The 23,391-nt window shown below is 43.9% G+C and overlaps 1 protein-coding gene across 2 annotated transcripts in view; it reads right to left on the bottom strand.

Moving 5' to 3' along the window:
- utrn (utrophin) overlaps positions 1–23,391 on the bottom strand; it is a 162,094-nt gene that overhangs the window by 105,049 nt on the left and 33,654 nt on the right. For both annotated transcript variants that reach the window (XM_079180292.1, XM_079180293.1), the window contains exons 21-55: positions 23,003–23,171; positions 21,163–21,290; positions 18,865–19,002; positions 18,656–18,769; positions 18,328–18,483; positions 18,016–18,186; positions 17,689–17,880; positions 16,948–17,082; positions 15,599–15,748; positions 14,992–15,153; positions 14,520–14,651; positions 14,222–14,395; positions 13,870–14,025; positions 13,582–13,752; positions 12,805–12,984; positions 12,040–12,168; positions 11,070–11,240; positions 10,820–10,876; positions 10,490–10,636; positions 9,585–9,722; positions 9,290–9,403; positions 8,934–9,104; positions 8,485–8,657; positions 7,146–7,296; positions 5,962–6,137; positions 5,499–5,634; positions 4,898–5,047; positions 4,517–4,669; positions 4,302–4,403; positions 3,988–4,108; positions 3,357–3,574; positions 3,088–3,205; positions 2,760–2,965; positions 1,752–1,906; positions 1,376–1,565 (exon numbers count right to left, since the gene is read on the bottom strand). In XM_079180292.1, coding sequence (XP_079036418.1) covers positions 1,376–1,565; positions 1,752–1,906; positions 2,760–2,965; positions 3,088–3,205; positions 3,357–3,574; positions 3,988–4,108; positions 4,302–4,403; positions 4,517–4,669; positions 4,898–5,047; positions 5,499–5,634; positions 5,962–6,137; positions 7,146–7,296; positions 8,485–8,657; positions 8,934–9,104; positions 9,290–9,403; positions 9,585–9,722; positions 10,490–10,636; positions 10,820–10,876; positions 11,070–11,240; positions 12,040–12,168; positions 12,805–12,984; positions 13,582–13,752; positions 13,870–14,025; positions 14,222–14,395; positions 14,520–14,651; positions 14,992–15,153; positions 15,599–15,748; positions 16,948–17,082; positions 17,689–17,880; positions 18,016–18,186; positions 18,328–18,483; positions 18,656–18,769; positions 18,865–19,002; positions 21,163–21,290; positions 23,003–23,171 — 5,304 coding nt within the window. The remainder of the gene's footprint in view (positions 1–1,375; positions 1,566–1,751; positions 1,907–2,759; positions 2,966–3,087; positions 3,206–3,356; positions 3,575–3,987; positions 4,109–4,301; positions 4,404–4,516; positions 4,670–4,897; positions 5,048–5,498; positions 5,635–5,961; positions 6,138–7,145; positions 7,297–8,484; positions 8,658–8,933; positions 9,105–9,289; positions 9,404–9,584; positions 9,723–10,489; positions 10,637–10,819; positions 10,877–11,069; positions 11,241–12,039; positions 12,169–12,804; positions 12,985–13,581; positions 13,753–13,869; positions 14,026–14,221; positions 14,396–14,519; positions 14,652–14,991; positions 15,154–15,598; positions 15,749–16,947; positions 17,083–17,688; positions 17,881–18,015; positions 18,187–18,327; positions 18,484–18,655; positions 18,770–18,864; positions 19,003–21,162; positions 21,291–23,002; positions 23,172–23,391) is intronic.

Below are 23,391 nucleotides of genomic sequence, written 5' to 3'. Positions count from 1 at the left end.
TAAAGAAAGCCGAGCAATCACTGTGAGTTCATAAAAGGCTTGTGGAGACAACTCTCCATGTCCACACACATCCTCTGAGGCTCAAAGGTGGTTTTATTCTTCCACTTTCTACACGAGTGCCATCCATAAATCTTGACTCCAACTTGGACAACAAAAAAAATTAGGATAACATTTTTTTTAAAAAAAGAGTATGCGATGATCAACTCAATAAGATCTGATATGTTAATGTGCCAGTATGTCTAGAGATATTAGCCTCAGACTGTTGCGTAATCTACATTTCAGCTTGATTACTTTAAATCATATTTACCCCACACTTGACCTTCGAGATGACTTTTTAGTCATAAAATGTAATAGTATAAAGAAAGTGTCCTTTTGTAACTTTGAAAGTGGGGCTTAAAATGATGGATCGTGTTTTGACACAACAAATCCCAGATCCCTGTAACGGGCAGATGAAAGTGATACTAACGTCCTTTTTTCAATGGTCAGAATTGTATCAGACCAAATCCAGCCAGGGCCTAACAATGAGCTGCAAGCGGCTCTTAGCCTCCCGTCCTAACCCAGTTAATGAATCCTCAGAAATCTTTGTGGCTATTCATGCAGTGATTCATTGTAATTTTTTTTCTATAACCTTGGCCTGCTTTTAACTAATTGGATCCTGGAAACAGGAGGGATAGAACTGTGCCATTCAAGACAATGAAACCAAAAGATGCTATTGGCCTTAAGCTTTCGGTCTCTCTCGAAGATGTACGACACTGCAGCAATTTCTCAGGGACAAGGGGTTTATCCAAAGACCAAGCTTGGATACACACACACACACACACAGCAATGTCTGAAAAGGAGGTTGTGCAAATGACAGCCCCTCAGTGTACAATCCAAAAGAGATGAGGTCGCGGCTGACAGGGGCAGCATTTCAAAACAAAGAATATCAGTGCCCGTTTTATCCGTTGCAAGGGTGAGGTGGAGCGATTTGGGGATTAAAACGTTACATGAAGCATAAGATGAGGTGTGTCAACAGATCCCCGAAGGGAGGTCTGGGTAAATGACAAGCTGGTGCGAGGGAGCACTAGCACACACACACACACACACACACTGAATTCCTAAGCAGCACAGGACAAGAGGATCAATGAGCAGCACTCCATGCATACAAGCACTCACACGCCCTCTGTATGCCCTCTCATTCACACACCTTAAACCAGCCACTTACACATGGATGCACCCACACACCCACACACCCACACACACCTCTGCCTCAGACCTAATGGTGAAGGATGCGCTAATGGAGGATGACACTGAGATAATAGGCTAGCACCTGTGCATAGATTCCACACACACACCCACACACACAGGAAGTTCCTCTATCTGTTTATAGCCCTACCTCTAGTTGTCGCCTCAGCTCTTTCACATGGGCGGAGTCCTGCGACAAGTCTTCCCTCTGGGAGGCGTCGGCCAGAACGTTGACCGTAGTCTCTGCCTCCTGGAGCCATTTGAGGAAGGACTCCAGCTCCCTGAGAGACATCTGCAGGCCCTTCAGCTCACTGTCCAGATGGGCGTGGCGGTCACTTGCCCTGCCAATCAATAACGACGAGTCAAATACGTGACTTCACATGTGGAAAGATTTAGGAGTTTAACTGCTGTAGCAGGCAGTGCATGACTAAATACTGGCAGCAATAGCAGCCCCTGCATGTGACACAATCAAACTGCATGCACAGGTAAACAGGTGAGTGTGTGTGTGTGTGTGTGTGTGTGTGCACCTGTTGTTGATGCTGTTCCAGGCAGTGTTGTGCTTATCTGTGACCTCTTTGATCCTCCTGGTGTCGTCAATAGAATACTCCCGCAAAAGATGATTGGAGAGCTCGTTGAAGGCCACAACTGCAGCTTGGCCTCGGCCCAGGTCTTGGAGGAACGCCTATAAAACAATCAACGCGGTGGCATTAGGATCATTGTGACTGAAACTGTGACAAATATGACGGGCCCTGTTGGCACAGCCCTTTTGGCCAGCTTTAGTTATTAATAACCTATTCTACAAACTTCATAAAATCAAATTACACTTCAGGCACTAAAAACACAAAGACATTTGTTATTCCACTGCTCAGCAATCTGACATTGTTATTCTAACCTCTACTTAATCAAGCAGGTTACATAAGACCACAACTGTTATTCATGAGGCCATATCATTATTTCAGATTTAGCATTGGCAAATAAGTCATCCATATTTGACCCCCAGCCTCCTGTTCTGTTAACGAAAAGGTACACTTCACCATTTTAAATGGACAATTACTCATCATCACGAAACCACACAAACCAGGAGCAGATAGCCGTGTGTCTAACCTGCCGGATTCTATTAAACTCAGTTGCCCTCTAGTGTTTGGTTCTTGTAATGCGTCGGACACACTCATGAAGGCAGAATTTGTTTCCAGAAACTCTCGGAGAAGTCATCATCTCAAATTAAAATGATGGATGATGTGGTGTACGGATGCTATTAGGGTTCAAAGTGATACTGCAGAGAGGTGATTTATTCAGTCCCACCTTGCACAGACTTATACAGTTCGTTAAAGGAGCTCTAATACTTTTATTAAAGTAAAGTTTGGTTTCGCATACGATTTTTCTCTCAATTAGGAAAGTGAGCCGACAAATTCCCCTCGAGTATATTTCTAATCTACCGTCATGACGCGACTATAGATTCATAACAAATGACCAGCGGAAGGACAGACACCCAGAGGACATGGAGAGAAAGTCTAGCAGTTCAACTTTTCCCTAACCTTGTTGTCAGCAAGCTGTTTAGTCAGGGGGTCGCTGGACTGCTGAAGAAGGTTGTGGAAACGTCCTTCGTTGTGCCCAATTAGAGCGTTGACCTCCTTCCTCTGCTCCTCCCACTGGTTGCTGTGGCCAATCATGTTATCCAGCTGCTGAAGCCGTGCCTCGACACCATGCTGAGTGCTGTCCCACTGGCTGCGGACCTTCTCCACTTTAGACGGAGACAGATGCGGTCACAAAAACAGAAAGTAATGACGGCACCTTGAAAACAAGCCATTGTATTGAAAAAAAAAAATATGCTGTCTTTGTGTTTTAAAACTGCTTTCTGCATACGTTTCTCGGTAATGGATGTGCGAACGTCCAGATTAGAGGTCTTGTTCTTAATGTTCTGTGCCAGGGTGAAAATGTCCTCGAGCTGGGGGTGACGCTGTTCCAGGTCACTCTTTGTCACCTGCCAAGGACGAGGCACAAAAGCACACACTGTCACACAAAGTGTACCGCTCATAGGACAGTTTATGTACTATTCCATGAATGAATGTTCATCACACAATCACATCGTCAACTTTTTTTCAGTCTGTCCTCTCTGCCTCCCCATTTCTCACCTGAAGACGTCCCATCGTCGTCCTGATCTCCTCCGTGTCCCCCACAGTGACGATATTAGACTTCAGCATCTGCGTGATGAGGAGAAGCCAGTTGGCCAGTTCGGTGGCAGTCTCGTTGAGGTCGGTGGGCGCCACGCTCTCTGGCGTGTGCGGGGTTTGGTGGCGAGGGTCCTCGCTAACCAGGCTGGCCATCTGCACGGCTGAGGGGACAGCAGACACTGGAGCAGGGACAGGGGGGGGAAAAAAAGCCAGGTAATGTTGACATATAGAGCTTCTTTATGAGGAAATGATGCAATGAACATTTAAGATGTTAGAGCGAGAGAGGAGATGCTGCTGTCAAATGGCTCTCGGGGGATTCTGCCATCACACTAAATCATGATGAATGAGGCATCAGGGTTTGTTTTAGTGTTCCACGAGCAGGAATTTGTTGCTCACCTCTTATTTGTTATTTCATCCTGTACATGTTTATATTTTTGTCGCCTCCTGTTAATGATCCAATATCTAATTTCCTCTGTCCCATTAAAAGGCTTAATACTTCAATGGGAAGTCAAATTTCTTACATCCCTTTAGTACTGACAATACAGGATACAGAAGTGAGAGAACTCATGAGTGCAATCCTAGATCTCTTTACCAAGCTGCTGGTGCTGGACGACATGTTGGTGCTGTGTCCATGGAGAGACGGGTGGCTGGAGAGATTCCCTCAGTCGACCATCCAGAGCTTTCCAATCGCCTGCCAGCTCCTCTACCTTACCCTATTACGCATGAATTCAGAGATGGGAATGTATAATTAATGACAACATTTTCAGCAACAGGAAACAGGAGTGCATCAGCTTTTAATAGGACAGCCAATTAAATTTGTGGCACTTTAACAAGCAATATGGCATAATTGCATGTAACAATTAGCAGTATATCATTATTAAATCATATTGCTATGGAAACTGGGACCTTTTCCTGAGGCAGCAGCTGCTGTTGTCTCTGTAGCTCTATAGAATGAGCCAGCAGGTCCTCCAGGTCCTTCTTCCTGTCCTTCATGGAGGCCTCCAGAGACTACAACAGGAAAGAACTCCCTTTAGGTACAACTTGTATGTTTGTCATAAAAACAACAACAGATTTGCAGTGATGTTAGGTGTCTTGTGATGTATTGTATTCAGGCGATCTACCTGTGCTTGGCCGGGGCTCAAGCCCCTGGTCACGATTGTCTGGTGTGTGACGACGACCCAGTCAGTGAGCCTGTTCATCCTGTCCTGGAACTGGGCATGACTTTGCAGGTTGGTCTCCACCTCCCCGACTTTGTCCAACAACTCATGGGTCACCTGCAGAGGAAAGAAGGCGAGTAAACAAGTGGGAGGAGAGAACGTCAAAGGGCAAGTGAAGAAAACAAGGAGGACAGGACGTGTTGCAGCCGTCGTAAAACATGTTGTAAAACACGGTGAACATTACAGTATTACAATGTTTACAGTATAAAGCTGCTTTCACCTTGTCACCAAATACAAAAACTTGGAAGACGGAGGCAGAATAATAAACGAAGAAAAAGTCTGCACCTTGCTCCAGTTGAGGTTGATGGCTCTCAGTTTGCCAACATGCTGGTCTCTGCTCTGAGGGCTCACATTTGGACTGGCCAGGATCTGAGGAGCATGCTTGTTAACCCATCCGAGACGTTCATTCTGTGCATCCATTCCCTCGGCAAGGACCTGCGAGGGAAAAAGCACTGAAACTTAATCCCATGAAGACGGACGGATTTGTTGATGAAATAAATCAAAAGACAAAATGAAATCAAGACGTAAGACTGTGAATGTCAGCAGTAGAACAGAGTTGATCCATAAAGCCACATAACACCTTTATTGTACTGTTTGCAATGTGTCCACAGAGGAAAAGTCTGGCTGAGGCTGTCAGGAGGGAATGAAGACCCGAAAACACAGAGCGATTGTATTTTCTTCAACAAAACTGTGTTGTAAAAATCAACAGACGTGAGTTAGGGTCTCTGTATGTTTACTGGGTTTGACAGGCTTGGCTTGTTATTGAGATACGGAGAGCAACATGAGGGTAGAGCTTGACCATGAAAACAGCTGAAATCTTTCAGCTCTGGAGCAGAAATAGAAAAACCCTGCACACTAACATGAGCCTGTTTGGGCCTTGCTGTACCTTGAGTTCTCTGAGGTTGCTGTCAGTGGCAGTGACGGGTAAGGAGCTGACAGCGTTTTCTGCCTGCTCCAGCCACACAGCCAGCGCCTCGCGTCTCCTCACCAGGTCTGACAGGGCCGGGTCTCCTCCAGCCAGCCTACAAACACACGCATATTATTTACTCAGATTAGGATCTCCATTTCCTGCAGGTTGCAGGCCTTTTCCTAAAATTTACATTTAAATGACTGTTGTAGACTGATTGGCCACACTGATAATGTTAACCTGTCAAACGCTGATAAAGAAACAAAGACCGTCGGTGATGGAGAGGGACCTCTTTGCTACATTATACTGTAAAACCAAATCTTATATAGTCAATGATATTTATCGTATGTGTCAAAATCCACATTTGACCAAATCCTCTTATATAATATTGTTGATCCACAGGAGAAGTAACATCCTGTGTGTTTTCCCAAGTATACATTACCTGCGCTGTCTCTCAAGGGCATGGCGGTTGACAGCTCTCCAGCGCTGACCGAGGCTGTCTAGCTTCTCCTCGAGCAGAGATCCGTCAGGGGATGACAGCTGCCCAATTATCTGCTCCCCGGTGCGGGTCAGCTCAGCCAGGACGGGCTGGTGGCTGACAAGACCTTCCTCCAGCTCCTAAAACACGTATAAAAAGAAAGAAAGAAAGAGAGCATGAGCACAAAAAAAAAAAGGTTGTATCGGGGATCAATCAAACAGCATAAGCCGATTCACTCAGGTCCAAATCCCCCGGCTCAAGTCCGTCTCTCCAAGCGAATCTCTGATTGACACAGAGGCATGATTTGTGGCACATCAAGATTTAAGCTGCGAAATCTCTACTTCCACCAAGAGAGATTTAACTTGCCAAGACAGACCCCTAAAGCAGGGTGAGCGATTGGGAAGACCGCTAAAGGCGCGAGTCAGCTAATTGATCTCTCAAGTCCCATCCACTTGATCCCTCGCATCAATCTCTGAGACTGTGAAAACATGTAAAAGGGGAGATGGAGCGTAGCTCGGACTTTGCAAATCACACCGATAAAGGTGTTGATGGCGATAGCGCCGTCAGCGATAACGCAGCAGCTTCGGAGAACCTCAGTCTAACACTTGGAAATGAAATTAGCGCTTTCAAACCAAATTAGAGGCCCCTTCTCGTCGTACTTTTCAGTTCACCTCTCGCTGTCTCGCTCTGCATAACGAACAAGTGGCTGTGCGGTGTGTTTGTTTATCGGGTACAGTATTGCACCTATTTTCCCGCGAGTGGAACAAAATGCAATTATCTCAGGTCTAACATTTCCAAACATCTGCCTGCTTGTATTTCAAACATTTTACTAGTGCACCCTGGGAAGGTAATAATCTTGCTTTAAGCTTGTAAGCATACTGTATGGGATAGTCTGAGTCTATATTTGACTTATTAGTGTGATCATGACAAAGGTGGAATACCATGAAAGTTTTGTATAATGACAAAAAATATGTAAGAACATATAATACTCTGCACTTAGTGAGACGCAGGTCTTTGTGGTGGTGAGACAAAATGCTAATGTCAAAAGCATGTAAAACACACCAGTATACATGTAAATTCAGTCACAAACACACTTATTCACAAAACACATATTCAGACATTCACGAGCTCCATCACTCTCCACTGACCTCTTGGTGTTGTCGGGCACAGTTCAGGTCCAGCTGTCCATCAGGGCCAACGCTCTCTGACAGCAGTGTCTCTGTATCGGTCAGCCACAGGTTCAGGTCATTCATGTCACAGTGGAACTGCCTCCACTCCTCTACAGCACGGTCAAAACTCCTGCAGCAGAACAAGGAAACACACACACACACACACACACACACACACACACACACCAGGTCTTTCTTCAGTATGATTTACATTCAAAAATTGTAAAGAATGTGTGTAAGGTAAACTTAAAAAAAGTGGAAGGACTGATATTGGGGGAATAAAAAAACTAACTTCACCCGTTCCATACATCTATAATGGAAATATGTAAGAGGGAATCTGACAAACAAAGGGTTAGTGTGTAAGGCTGGGCTCAGAGGCCATCTTCACCATAATTACACTACTTTAAGAGCAAATTCCAATTCTAAATATGGATCCCCCGGAATGCTACACACTGTCCCTTTCAGGAAATCTCAACAAATAAATGCTAAACATATTGCAAACATTGGTTGACATGTTAAACATTTACATAGGACACTATGAAAATCTCCACACTGGGAGCTATTGAATAAATCAGCATAGACGGACCGATTACTTAAAATGCCGAGTATAAAGAACAGATCTTTATCTCATTGATGGTCTGCATGAGGGCTATTTCCTCTTACAGCCCCGCTCGGAGCACAACAAATCTGATGAGAGAGACAATGTGAGGAAATCAGTTTTGGATGAGCAATTTCACAAAATACACTCAATTCTTTTGGTTTTTAATTACGCCCAAAGGTTATTGCGATTGCAGACAGAGTGCTTTAGCATTTGTGTGCACTCTTCAGAATTAGCTTACTCGTTAATTCTAGCATTTGCACAGTACTCTGTTTACGCCAAAGGAATTGTGTTGATAGTAGTCAAGGTCACCCAGTGTGTGTGTGTGTGTGTGTGTGTGTGTGTCAGTAAGTGAATGAGTGAGTGAAAATGTGAATAGGCATGAGATTGTTTATGCCCGAGGAATTGTGTTGATAGTAATCAAGGTCAGTGTGTGTGTGTGTGTAGCGAGCTTGATAGTGTGCCTTGGTCTATCTCTTTATCTGTTCCTGCTGTCTCCCGACTAGCGGACAGCTGGCATTTAGTGTCCCTGCAGCTTCGACCACATTTCCTGACACACAAATTCACATTTGAAAAACCGCAGCTTGTTCTCGTCTCCCAAGTCGCACCTTTTCTGCGGAAAACTTCTTCCGAGTTTGATTCGCCACCTTATATCTAGTCGCGAGTGCGTGTACAGTGTGATCTGTTGTACAGGTTTGTGTGTGAAGTTGGCGCACGCACCCCATGCGGTGGTTGTACATGCGGTTGATGCGGTCCCACTTGGCGTTGAGCTGTGTGAGGCCGTCTCCGATCTGGGCAACCTCAGCGGGGGAAGCATCCCGGACGGCATCGGGCTGTCGCTCGTGGATCCCTGTGACCTGCTCACCAACACGCTCGAGATTCTCTTTGATATTCTACAAAAAGACAAATGCAAGATAAAGGAAAAGAGACGGCACAGTGTCCCCATATATCTGAATGGTTGATACCAGAACACTTTGTTTTCTAAAGCTCTCCCCAGAAGGTGCAGAGCAAGTGCTTTAAAGTAAATGATTTCCTCTATTTCTACTACAAAATGTCCATTAACTTTCCCTTTTCTGCTTATTTTCTTGATTAACTTTGTGAAAACTGTTAAACAGAAGCTAAAACAACACAATATCAGATCACTTTTTGTGACGTTTACAATGACCCACCCTCAGTGTGTCCTCCTGGCTGGAGAAGTCTTCGTAGAGCCCGCCGCTGAGCTCAGAGGAGTTCAGAAGCAACTCGTTGTCGGCCATGGCAAGGAGCACTTTGTTGATGTCCAACAGGTAGTCGGAGGGCCTCAGTGGGGGAGCTCTGCTACGCTCCACTGAAGACATCTCCTACACCGAAGATGAGAAAAACACAGAGCAGTGAGAGAAGCAAAATCTGTATGAACGCATATTGTGCCACCTGATAACACCGCATGGTCACAGTATGCTAAGCTCACGCTACAGTCAATACAATCAAGCACAACACACAGCTCGGCCATTAAAAGGAACATCCTAGATAGTGTCTGTGTACAGACCGTGTGCTTATCCATGTGTGGATCCCTCACTTCGGCTCTTATCGGGTCTGTGAAGATGAGAGTAGACGACTCCACAGATACTTCGGCCTGCCTGATTCGTAGCACCCTCAACTCCTAAAGCAGGCAAACACACACACACACACACACACACACACACACACACACACACACAGTGAGTAAACCGCAACAGTGCAAACACAATAAGATAGAGAGCTACATTTTCCTAGATAAAAAAAAAACATTCCCATATAAACCTGGTTTAAGGAAGACACAACATATTTGATATGCATCTCACCCTGTGAGCAGAATATTGACTCTGCAGCCGGAGCAGTAGGAGCCTAAACTCCTCCCTCTGGCCTTCGTCTGAAGTTTGCTGTAGCAGTTCGTCTCCTCTTCTTAACAAGTCTTCCACGCTGGCTTTCTCCTCATCCATCTGGTGCAGAGAGAGAGAGAGAGACAGGTCAAATGAAGAGTTCAAGCAATTCAAATCCAACTTAATTGCAGAGATTCTTTTTAGTAAACTACAGCAATCCTCTACACATCTTAAAGCCATCGATTCAGTTATCATAAGTAACAACCTACACACCAGAAACTGACATCAGCTGCTAGTTGCTCCTTTGCTCATCAGAGTGGAGACGATGCAGGCGCTTCTCGGGGAAAATACTGTTTGAAAACACACTAAGAGCTTCCCGACTGGGACAACGACCTTGCTTTGCACTGTTCGGGTCTGTTCAGGCAGTGTGTTTTACGTCATAAACCTTGATAACACAGAGTGAATTCCAGACTTGTTAGGCCTTGAAATGCCCAATCAAAGCGCGTTTTATCAGGTGGCAGCTTTAAATAGCCTGTAGCCTGGCATGATCCTCATAGAAAATCCCATAGAACTCCGGAAAGAGAATAATAGGCAACCTGGGGCAATTTTCTGTGCGTGGTTTCAAATGTCTGTGGGAAATTGTTAGAGATGGCTCGCCTTCATAAAAAATATTGGCCAGACAATAGATAGAGTGCCCTTTTCCCTATCAGCAACATTTTAACAAAGCAATTACTACTTGGCTGCTCGTGCCTTGTGAATGAGTACATATCGCATGATATGACCATCATTACGAATCGTCATTATTCAAAGTTCTGTTTCTTTGAGAATTTTAGGAAACAAAATAAGAACGCGACAATAGGACGACATTTAAAGGGGACCTTGTTTACCTCGTCGTCATCCAGGATGATTGTCGGGTCACGCTGCTGCTGCAGAGCCCTCAGGGTGTCCTGGAGCTCTGCCTGAAGCTCCATCACCTCACTGGAGACCTGAGTCCGACTCTGACTCTCTTTTCGGATCCCCTGGCTGTGAATGACCTGATGACCCCAAACAGACCTCAAGTCAAAACAAGTAAAATACATGGAACTACCTGACTGCATGCGTCGGTTTGTTTCAGCCGCGGTATAATTTGTGATCATACGCCGACTCCAAATAGAGCCTTGCAGTGTTGTCTCTGAAAGGCTTGGCAGCTGTATGTAGTTTGGATGAAATCTCTGTACCTGCTGAGGTACCGGCTGGTTCAACTCAACGCCACCTGATTGCAGACATGTCATCATCTGAATGCAAAAAAAAGACAAGGAACAGATGAAGTGACTGTACAGGCTATGACACATGCTTTCTATTGCACAGTTAAACCTTTTTCGGTTTAGCAGGATTACATTTGACACTGTATTGTTCATTAGTGAATGCGTTACACAACATTGGCTTGCTTTATGCAGTGACTTTAGGTAACATACAGCGCTTTCGTACCTTGGCAGTTTTGATGTGTTGGGAGACTTTGTCGAAGTTGCAGTTGAGATCAGACAGTTTCGGCTCCACCACATCGCGGCAGGCGGGCCCCCTGCTGGTCATCAGGATGATGGCCTGGTCCCTCACATTGTCCACGCGCAGACTGATGTCCTCCAGCTCCTCCAGCATGCTCTGCGGACAGACCGCAGACTCAAATCACTTTATGCTATCGGTCATTCTCTGAGACAGGGGTAGCCTTGGTGCAGAACAAAGAGCTTAGCACGGCATGTACTGATTAAGGTTAGCAGGGCCATGCACCAGCTGATATTTAGTGGCGACCTTCATGACATGGAGAGAGGAAGGGAAGGGTTACGAATTTAATATAACTGGAAGATAAATTATTTGACGCTACCGTGAAAGACTCTCTTTCCTCACTGTGTTCTTTCCCTCGCTTCAACAAACCTCTCTCTTGTACCAACTCGCTTTTACTCTCTTTTTTTATTCCATTTAGTGAAGTTGGCTATTTTTATTAAGAACTGCACAAAAGAAAATGTCCAAATATGTGTGCTTCTTGGAAAATGCCTATCTTGACCAAGCCTAGAACATTTCTGTTGTAACAGTGGACAATCCAAAATTTTACATTTAGAAATGATTGATCGTAACCTTGCTACTCCTTTCATGAAGAAACGCATTAAAACGTCTAAGGTAAGAGGAGGGGATTTTCTTGATTGTCCTTGCCAGAGAAAGTCATTTACATGAAGCAATTCTAAACTACTGTTCGATACTGCTTGTCAAGGTATAAGCTCTGCCAATTCTTACATATTTTCAGACGTATAATCTAATAACTTTGCGATGATAATATGGAAAAGGACAGACTAGTAACTGTCTTCTATGTACCGGGTGTGCTGTATCCTCACTTTAGGGTCATTCTCCCTTTATTGATCGTGATGCTTCTCTCTCTCACACACAATGTGAACGCTTCCCGTCTTACCGTGACCACCTTCTCTCTCTCTGTCGGGGCGAGCCGCTCAGCCTCGTCCAGGTGGATCTCGGTCTGGTAGAGCCAGGTGCTGATATGAGCCAAGTTCTCATCAAAGATTTCCACTTCATTCTGGTGACTCTGCTCCCGTACAATATAAAACAAGGGCTCAATGTTTCCATTCAATCATAATCACAATAAGCACATTAATCACTGCTAAAGGTCTCTCTGTGTTTTCACCATTTACTACTTCATCTAAAACAAAGACATTTGAAAGATTCTCTGAGGGCTCCGTTACCTTTTAATGATTTGCACTTGAAGAGGTGATTTGCATGTCTTTGTTTTGTTTTTGATTTTTAAGTTTATTTCTTCACTCGACTTAGACAGCATAATGAGGAATCGTTTATTTGGGTCATAAAGAAATAACCTTGTAATGCCTTAATTTATCTTCCAAGGTTGGAAAATAAACTACTTTAAAATTGAATAAACTTCAAAACCAAAACTTTAATTATTCTAGCACATTGGATATGTATTATACGTGCAGTCATAATTGATGGAAGAATTCTCGTTACCCACAAAAATAAGCTAAGAAATAGAAATATATTTATTCTCCCAAGAGTAGCCTTTGTTCATTTGCGAATGATGGCAAATAAAAATATAGTTTAAGCATAAAACTATAAAAAAAAGCAGGTGGGAGTTTCAACTTACTCAGAGAACATAAAATAAAGAACACAGCATTATTTATTAAGCCTTGCTGTATAAAATATTTGCACTCACCAGCACAGCACTAAGCCAGTCCTCGGTCCAGGTGCGGACACGGCCCCAGGCTTCATTGAGGCCACAGAGTTTGTTCTCCAACGGAGCCTCGCTGCCCTCCACCAGAGTCTGCAGACCAGCACTGGTCTCCATCAAGCTGGACAGCTCCACCTTACGACACTCCGACTCCTTCAGCAGGCCCTGAAGGAGGGACACACACATACAATTCAATATACAGTAATTATGTGATGACCTCCATCTTTCAATACATGATTTGTCTTATCAGCCAGCTGTTGTTGGGAGTTATTGTACAGCAAAGACAGACACACGCTGTAATGCACACCAAAACTAAGGCATGAATCGGGTCAATATTCATATTTTTCAACCGCATTTATATTTTAAAAGTTGAAAACATGTGTTTATGCTGAAGACAAGGGCATCTGGAGAACAAAAAGGTAAATTTGAAGAATCTTTCTACACATTTTCATGTACTGTACTGTGAACCGGTGACTCATTTAAAATGCATACTGCTTCACTTCTTCACTAATACTGTTGTCCTTTTCACTGAATCGGGCTCTCAGAGAGAGAGAAAATGGGGGATGAACGCTTTGTTAACACAGAAGCACTCTCAACAGCCCCACAGTCGCCCTCTTTCTATATCTCCGGTGCTAAATAGAGAGAGATTTGCATTTGCAGGAACATCTTACTGTCCCTATGCTCCACCTACTGGCCAGAAGCAGAAACACTTCTTTGCTCCTGCTGAAGAGATTTGATGAAATGTTTGGACTGTTTGCTCACATTAGCCCATGCGATCTCCGCATCAATGTCAGCTGGCATGTCTCCACAGCTGTTCTTCTGCTGGAGCTGGGCCTCATTGGTGGTCAGCCACTCCTCCAGGGCGGCGCTCTCTTTTTGGAACTTTTGAGACAGAGACAAAGCCTTTTCCAGGTCCTGCTTGCCCTCCGTTACCTGTGAAGAGAAGGAAAACAAAAGGTGCCTTAAATTGGTCCAAGAAATATTGAATATTACGCATAATCCAACATGAGCCGCAGTCAGAACAAGGAGAATGATGTAACAATAAGTTACCTGTGCCCCCAGGTCATTGTAGAGCAGTTTGAGAGCCGTGAGCTGTTCGTCCATGGACTTGGGGTTCTCCGTCTGCTGTTTCTGCACAATCTGTCGACCTGTTTTAATTACCGTCTCCACCTCCAGCTTCACCTCACTCAACAACTTGTATAGTTTCTACAATTCAAAAAAAAAGGAAAATGAGCCTATGAGTGAGGGTGAGATAAGAGTTTATGCGTCTGCATAAATAGGTAGCTCGGCTGGCAGATTCATGTATTCTTGAATGGGCACACGGCACAGTTCACACAATCTGCAATGAATAAACCATTTGTGCTTTGCTTGTAAGAGAGAGCGAGAAAGTTGTAGCGCTCACCATGCAACCGCCGAGGTGGGACTGGAGTTGTTCCGGGTCCACGTCCCTGACATCCAGAATGTGAAGCTCAGCCTGGGCGCCGTCCAGGACCCTCTTACAGTCCAACATGCGCTGCTCAAAGTTAGCTGGCTTCTGGAACAGCTGGTACTTTGTGGAGATCTCTCTCAGTTTCCTCTACAGTGCGTTAAGGGAGAGATTGGTAAAGTTAAACAGCTTTAAACATGAAGGCATTCATAGCATACCAGTCTGACACGACTTCCTGCAGTTCCTGATATTCTCCAGTAGAAGTCAGCGTTACCTGTAGCTGGTCCAGCATGGTCCCGCCTCGAGCGGCTTTGCCATCAGTGGTGGTGGGAGGCAAGTTGGCCACGTTCCTCTTCCTCATCTCCTCCACTGTCACCTCGTGGGCTGCGATCTCTGCCCCGATGGTCTGAAGGACAACAAACACAAACACCATGAGTGTATGCGAGTATATGTGCACTCATACAGACAGCCCTCTTACTGATGCTGTTGGGATCAAAGAATGAAATATATTTCTTCGTTTTCCTAAAGCATCTGTGGACAACCTGATGCGTTTTGTGTGTATATTATACTAACACTATTTATTAATATTTTACTACTATCCCATGGGCCTCTAGGTGAAGGGAGGGCCTTCAGACAAGTGAGATGATTCCGTCTGAAGTAAGATTCATCATGTTTGGATACTTCCTTGAGTTTCCCGTCTTGCCTGGTAACTGTGTGCGAGTGTGTAACGCACACGCGTACGGTACCTGTGCCTCCTGTGTGAGCTGGATGGCGTCGATGCGGTCGGTGAGGTAGGACGTGAGTGTGTGGTCCAGCTGGCTCAGAGACTCCTGCAGTGTTTGGAGCGCCTGTTCGTTCTCCTTCAGAGTCTGCAGCTGCTGCTCAAGGCTGATCTGCCTGTTGACCGCCTGGAAGGGGACACGTATTTAAGCCACGTGTTTGAATATTTCACAGTCAAGGATGTCAATATTGCACAATTTCAAGCAATTATGGGGAAATTCATGTCTTAAAAAAAGGTAGAGGGAAAAGGCTGAATATAAGTCGATATATTCATATATTAACGATTATACTCAGGAACATGACCACCCATTTGAAATAAAAAAAATATTATTGTATTTGAGTCTAAATAATGCAAAGAGTACATCAAATTGACAATTTCCTTCGAACAACCCATGGATGTTTGGCAAAAATTACACAGTTGCATATCTGCAAAGGATATATTTCAATACAGTAAAATAAAATGCATACGTCTGAATTTACTGAAAACGAAATCCAAACAAAACATATAATGGATGCCTTCTTTCTACAAACGCACATCCCACATTTGTTTCCACACAAAGCCAAGGTCCTGACCTGGTGGTTGAGTTGCTCGTAACGGGAATTGAAGGCCTCTAGTTTTTCACTAATGAGTTCGTCCAGTATGCCCCCGTCTATCAGCGTCTGACCCAGCTCTCTGATTTGGGTCCGGTTATCCCCGGGGTGGCGAAGCGCACTCTCCAAACCCTGGTGGTGAATGACGAGATGGAGAAGGGGGTAAAGTTATGAGCAAATAATCGTAAAAATCAAGCCAAGAGGGAAGCAATGGAAGTGAGGGCGTGAGGAAGTGATCAAATAAAATAGTCCTTTGATAAAGCTGCGACGAAGATCAAGAAAGTTGAACTGCTTCACGGTTCCAAAGATTTGCCACAGAAACAAGAAAAAAAGAGAAGATTTGTGTAAAAGACTGATTTACTGCCAAATAGATGGAGTGCAGATGCAGAAATTGCAGCCTTGGGTGAGTCAGATGGAGGCAAAAGGAGAAAAAAAAGATGATAACTGAACAAGAAATGAGAGACAAGTGAGAGAGAAGCTTGTCGAGTGACGACACATGTTTGGATTCCACAGTCATTGTTTACGTGGGGTCATTAAATGTGCTTTTCCTTCCCGGAGGTAATGAACACAGAGAGAGAGAGAGAGAGAGAGAGAGAGAGAAAGAGAGAAAGCCCCCCTCCAGAGGGGTGAGTCTGATTTGGGAACTGGGAGGGGTGAGGGATGAGAAAGAGAGGTTTAGAATGGAGAAAGAGAGAGAGAGAGAGAGAGAGAGAGAGAGAGAGAAAAAACAGCCAAAACACATGAGGACGAAGAGGAGAGGGGTAAACACTGTCTTCAAGGGTCTTCAATTTCCTTCATCACTATGCGATGTTACAGAAGCAGCACTGTGATTAAAGTGAGTTTGACAGTCATGCCGCTAGCAAGTCTACAGATATAGCAACGTAGCAAGACAGAGCAGAAGAAATTTGGAAGACAAAGTCAATGAGGTCATTAACAGAGTTAGAATATTAAATGGCTTGTTGGTTGGCGAGGAGATTTTATCTCAGCCGACTAAATCCCCAGGTAGATCGAGCAGCAGCTTCTCTCAAATATAATGGAGGCGCAGGAATATAGAATAAATGCAAATCTAAACAAATTCAAAAGATGGATGGCTGGTCCAACTATATGATTCATTATTTAAATATTATATTCATAACTTCTTTCCACAATAAGTAAGATCAAAGAAGTTATCAGACATCTTGCTCACTTTCTGTTGATGGGCCCGTAGCCGTAGAGAAATTTAAAAAAAAAGTGTTTTCCAAAAGTAATTCAGCATTTTTAAAGTATGTCAAATTTTGCACACGCACACAAGTTGTGTCTGAAATGATGTAGATTACTGTTTATATTTGTACCTCCAGAGCTTCATTCACGGCCTCAGTGCTCTCTGGTAAGTTCTCAGTAGCTTGGACCTTCTCCCCCAGCGTGTTGAGCCAGGTCTGCTCCATATCCAGGTACTGAAGCAACTCCATCCAGCAGGACCAAACCTCCTACACATAAACACTCAGTCAGAAACATTTATACAACGCTGTGCACGCCCAGAAGAAAACTGTGACTACAAAGCCACAGCTGTAATAAGCATGCCCTCGCTTACAATCTTGAAGAGCAATATGAAAAATACTTAGTTTACTCAATTAAGCAGCAAAGAACAACGGACAAAGAGAGAACAGTGACTAATGGGACTTCAGGCAAAGACTATATATGAACATAAGCACAGCTCAGTGACGTGTTTGACCTTTTTCCCTGCAGTCTGGGGGATGATAATCAGAAACAGCCTTAAACTATGACATTACACTCACAGATTAGCTCGTAATACCAGAACCAGTGCCCTTCCAGCTGCTCTTGTTCTTTGCATGAAAATTAACAAAAAGGAGCCAGAGAAATGACACATCGCGTAAACAAACATGTCATTCCAATTCTGTTGCAAGTTGCTGGCCAAAATTGGGACATTCATGCATAAAATTAAGATTTTATTCATATTTTCACGTGATTAATGTGTTAGAGGAGTATTTATACTGGAAAAACACACTAAAAGCCAACTGAAATCCACAATGAAAAGAATCACATCAGAAGGACATCACACCCACACACTTTACCTCCAGAGTGTGACACTTGCTCTTAAAGCGGTCACAGAGCTTTTGGTAGTTAACGAGAACCCCCTCCAGCTCAGAGGTCAGCTCCTCTGCACCGCCTCCGCCAGGGGGCGATGTTCTGGACACCAGCATGTTGATGCTGTCCTTCAGGATCTTCACCTTCACCTCCTTCTGCAGCACATCCTCTTTGGCCCTCTGCGCGAGAGGTCAGAGGACAACGGCGACAGTAACAGAAGAAGACACTTAGACCGACACACTCCAATAAAGCACTGTGAAAATCAGGGAATCAACATGTTTCCTACTATGTTATAACCGAGCCTCCCCTCCCACCTTCATCTCCTCCAGCGATGTTTCCAGCTCCTCTGGACTCTTGTACTCAAAGTCCCTCATGAGAAACTCCTCATCGACCTGGGTCATCCATTCCTGCATCTCCGCCAAGTCCTTCCTCAGATTCACCTGCCTCTCCCGATTCTCTGCCACACGCTCCTGATGTTTCAGCAGCTGGGAGGGACACATTAGCTTCGTCAGCGAAAACAACTCTCACCGTAGTTATGTGAATGAACACAGGCACACAGACACACAAAATAGGAACCGCGGGATGTAACAGCACACAATGCAAACAAGAGAGAAGTTATTCCTCACCTGTTTGCCGAGCGTGTCCCATTTGCTCTGGCACTCGTCCAACTTATCCTGCCCCCACTTGGCTAGTCCTGGGACTGCCACGGTCTGTATCGCGCTCACATTCTCTCCCATCTGCTTCAATGAACCTTCCACTGACTCCATCTCATTCACATACTCCTTGTTAGCAGAAGAGATGAACGAACAATAAAGAATAATACTTTGACTGCAGTCTTCACATAAACATCTGTAAAAGTAACTTTTAAGTGGTTACGTGATGATGTCTTTACCGTTAGAATGTCAAAAAGCATATAAATAATCAGTGTTTTCATATTCTGCATTGTCCCCTAACCTTGCACTGGTTAAGCTCTTCCTGTAGACTCTCTTTGTCGCCCAACCCCGTAGAATCACGAGACAACAGTTCCTGAACCGCATCCAACCAACGTTCAACTTCCACCAAACGCACCTGACAACGGCATCAAACAAAACGTATCGAAAACATCAAAGTAAAGACCAAAAACACTCGAAGGCTTTCTGTATCACAAATCACAGCTACTTCACCTGATTGTCCTTCATGCTACCCAGGATGCACTGCAGTGTGCCCAGCTCCTCACGGGCGCTGGAGGAGAGCTGACTCCATCTTTGTAGTTCCGTAGGATCAGAAGCTTGCTGTGTTTGCTCAATCTCCAGACACAGGCCCTGCGGGGAACAAGAGATCAGGCTTAAAATGACACGTCCAAGCTGTGTGTAATGGAAACTCTTTATGTCCGTGAAACAATTTGTTATGCAGCAACATTGAAAACAACAATGTCGAACATTGTGTGTCATCTCTTGGTGAGAAGAAGATAAGAAGTCCCTAATCTCTTTCACTGGCTGAGGCCTCACGATTATGTAAACATTTGTGGCGGTCATGTCGTTTGTCAACTTGTGATTTTCCAGGTCATTTGATATTTTGCCCCACAGTGACGTTATATTAAGAACCCCCTCAGAAGTACATAGTACAACCACAATTATCCTCCACAAAGTTCCCGAAGCACAACGTCTCGAGGCCGTATGCAGCTTTCATGTGCTACGAATTGGTTGAGATGAGAAAGATTCCCATGTTTATGACTTCATGTGTGTATAATTCACTGGACGACTCATGACAGTTGGGGTGCGAGGGTTAAAACTACTGAGCATTGACAATATATAACGCTATAACCACCACATTTGGGATTCATTATCTTAAACCACTTTGGCAGAAATGAGGCATTCGTGTTTGTTTGGTTTTCAGACACTTCAGAGTTATTAGGCTGCAAATCAAACTTTCAAAAACAATTGACTTTCCCACTGCTACTTCAGTTGGAAACTGGTAATTACATTTATTTCAATTTGACATGAATGCAGAATTACAACTTGTTTGTCTTGCAGCTGTCAAACGTCAAAATAGTGTGAAACTGAAATGGACATAATATAACTGGTGTGCACTGGGACCTACTCCTAAAATCATTGGTCAAAATCTCCACAATATACCTTTAAGAATGTATTAAAAAACATCCAGTCAACTATGTGGAGAGATGTGACAATGATGCAGCACAAAGTATTAAAATAAAAGGGTTTGCACAGAAGCAACAACGGCTTGTTACAACCTAGCAATCCCAATAACTTCCTTGAACAGAGGTTAATTCACACATTCTTTTATAGTTAATTGACAGTTTCATGAGAAATTTGAATGTGTGTGGAGTGAAAGATGAATCCATTTAAACATGACAGAACAACACTGGGCCAATCAGACGACGATCACCTTCTATCATTAGGCTAATTGCTAATGGGAGATGAGATGCTATCATTGGATTGTGCGTGTCGCCTGTCAGACTGACTGACTGACTGGTTGAGCGGCCTCTCACTGAGCGGTTAGGATCTCCGTGCAGCATGAATGGGCACGCTGCCCAGAATGTGCCACATCCCCGCCCCTTTCCCCGGCACCGTGCCCTATCTGCCACGATAACAAGAGCTCGGAGTGAGCCACATTCCACCAAAGGATGGAGGAGGAGCGAAACACACGCGAAACACAACAACGCATATCACAAAGCTGCATTCCAAAACACACACCCACACACACACCCTTTTCCTCCTACACAGAGGTTTGATACAGTGCAGAGGGAAGTGACTGGCTGATAAAGGGGCCTATTGTGTGCTTGAAAAAAGAACTGACATTGGCTAACACTCACTCTGATTCACGTGGAGGCACACAGACAGACACAACAATGAAATCATTTTAGTTTAGATGTCAGAGGGCACATGTGATATCAGCTTCAGTCCAACGACAATAGTTCAAAAATAATAATGTGCTTTTTTTTTTTATTCCAACACATGAGTATGCAGTTGTGTCGGTAGTTTTCACTTAATGTTGTTATTGATTTAAATATTATTAGATTTATTATCAAAAAATCTTTAACCAATACGGGCAACAATGAGATGCAGACCAACACAAAATATCTTACAAGATGAGCATGAAACAGCAACGTGGATTATAAAATAATAAATATAATGGGTAACAATAAAATTAGCTGAAGTGAACTGTGAAATGCATTGGTTTAAATGTATAGACTGACTATTGAATACAAATATTTGAGTAATAAGAATATTAGAAAATATTGTATCGTAGAGAAATCCAAGTTAAACCTTCAAGACAACCTCAAACCTTAAAATACATTAAAAATAATCATTCTAATACTGTCAAACAATAATAATGAGACTCTGTGATCATACTTGTAATGGTAACCTCCACCTAGGAGTTCATGTTTTGGGTTCCTGGTCATCAGAATATTTCTATTTTACAGATTTCAACTTTATTTATTAAGATCATGCGCTTCTCACCTGTGCACTCTCCACTGCTACCTCAGCTGACGGGATGTCTACTATTCCTTCTCTCAGGGTGGCCAGCCTGGCCTTCAGCCCGTCCACCTGGCTCGATAACACCTGGTTGGCCTCGAGACTGGTCAAAGCTGGAACAAGGAGGAATTATACATTAAGTTATGGTATCAGAACCTTTGCAGCAGACTTTAAGCATCAGGAATAAAACCACAAGGGGGCAGTGAGCAGGTTTGGGATTTCCCCTTCTGTGCATGTGTGTGTTTTTACAGGAGGATCCCAGATGTTTGACAGTCTCAAAATACGTTTTTGCTGCGCTCTTCTAACCAACTCATGCATATGTTTAATCATCCAACTATCAATGCCACGAGACAGAATGTATGTATCTACATCCCACAAAGATATCTTTATCTATGTCGGACCGAAATAAATCGAATTGAACTAAATATTTGATCCATACTATCTCGGACACATGAAAATTCAATCATTCTGCCAACAATACCCTTCTGTCGAACCAAACAGCAAGACTATACGATAGAGCTTATACAATCTTTGGCAACCTTCCCCTGTGGACTCCACACTGCACTTTCACATTTGCTTTCAGATCCAAACCAATAGCTCACTTGCTGCACTTACTGCTCTACGTCTAAGAAACAACACAAGACAGGAACGCATCACAAGATCACATTTTGCCGGCACTTAAGCCAGTGCAGACTTGCATGTTTTGTTGTTGTCTGGTTTCTGTCTTTATTTTGTGATGTAACTGTGATTCCGTCTCATGTGCTGCAGTACAGGAACCTGCTAGTTTTAACAGAGTCGGGCCAGATTAACTGTAACACATTAAATGTCACTTTTAATGTATAATAATAACAGTTCACAAATAAACTAATTATGACGGATGCATTTTAAAAATACACAAACGTTACCTCGTTCATATTGAATGGTTGTATTATTTTCGCTTCCTGCTTCTTCTTGCTGTCTCTCTCCTCATCTCCTTCTCTGTCAGCGTCGTAATTACCAGGTGATTTAATGCTTTCATAATATGGCTATGTTTATATACGCAAAGAGCAGAGATGGGAACTGGGAGAGAAATAGAAAGAGGCACTGGTGGGAGGCAAACGGCCCTTAAGCAGAGACAAAATAGTTTTCCTTGGCGTTCATCCAAATCCTCACAGTCATAAAAGCCTAAAAGGCAGAGTGAGACAGACATAGACACACAGACACACACACACAGACACACACACACACACATACACACACCTGTCGTCTGGAGTGGAGGGGATCATTCAAGTCTCTATTTACAGACTCGTTTTTTGGCCAATAGGAGTGGATGTAAATTCCAGGGTTAAAACAGTGACTGATTTTCAGGACTGCTCCGGGTCCAAGTCACGTCCTCAGGTAGAGACGGAGCTGGCACAGAAGGGATGATCTTACACTCGATCGCTCACGTATACACACACACGCGCTTCTGTGAGCTTTTGGAGGCCATATAAGGACATCATTACGTGTGGCTGTCCACAGATTCATATAAAAGCTGATGTCAAATTTACACAACCCCTGTGGGACTGAGCTCTGCTGATCTTAGCCATCACTCTTTCCGTCTCCCTATAAACCTGAAAGCTTTGAGCCAAGAGCAAGGAAAGAGAAATGGGTCTTTGTTTTAAGGAAGGCTTAAATCTCCTGTACTGCAGCTCTCTGAAAATAGGAGGATGCCTCAAGGCTGTCAAAACCTCGTGAAAAAAAGCACATACTGTTAATACCGATAAACCTCCTCAGAGCTTTGGAACAGGGTTCCGCTGCACCCATTTCAAGAGATAATTTTGATACAGTTTAGCCAAAGGAGTACCTTTGTTGACCTCTTGCTCTCTGCTCTGTAGCCGCTGCAGTGTGGAGGCGTGATGAGCCGATACCACCACCATGTTGTCTTTCAGAGAGGGCACGGCTCCTAGGGACCCCGCCTCGGCAGAAAGCTGCTCCAGTCGCGGACTCGAGGCAGTGACCTGGACAAGTCGGGCCTGGAGAACACAAGAGGAAGACCCAAGTTCATTCTTTTGTAAGAAGAGAATTGTTCAACGATAATTCAGAAGGGAAATGTTAGAAACTTGGCTCAAGATAAGTAGATTCTCGTGACTTCTTCTTCAATAATGAAGATGGAAAATTTATGTTTCAGCAATTCATGTCCTTGTATCTGATTTATTCAGTGCCATTAAGAATAATCTGCGTCATCTTAAAGAA

The sequence above is a fragment of the Pholis gunnellus genome (assembly GCF_910591455.1).
Source record: "Pholis gunnellus genome assembly, chromosome: 19".
NCBI lineage: Eukaryota > Metazoa > Chordata > Actinopteri > Perciformes > Pholidae > Pholis > Pholis gunnellus.
The sequence above is the reverse complement of the archived record's forward strand: the minus strand, read 5'-3'. Positions and strand labels throughout refer to the sequence as shown.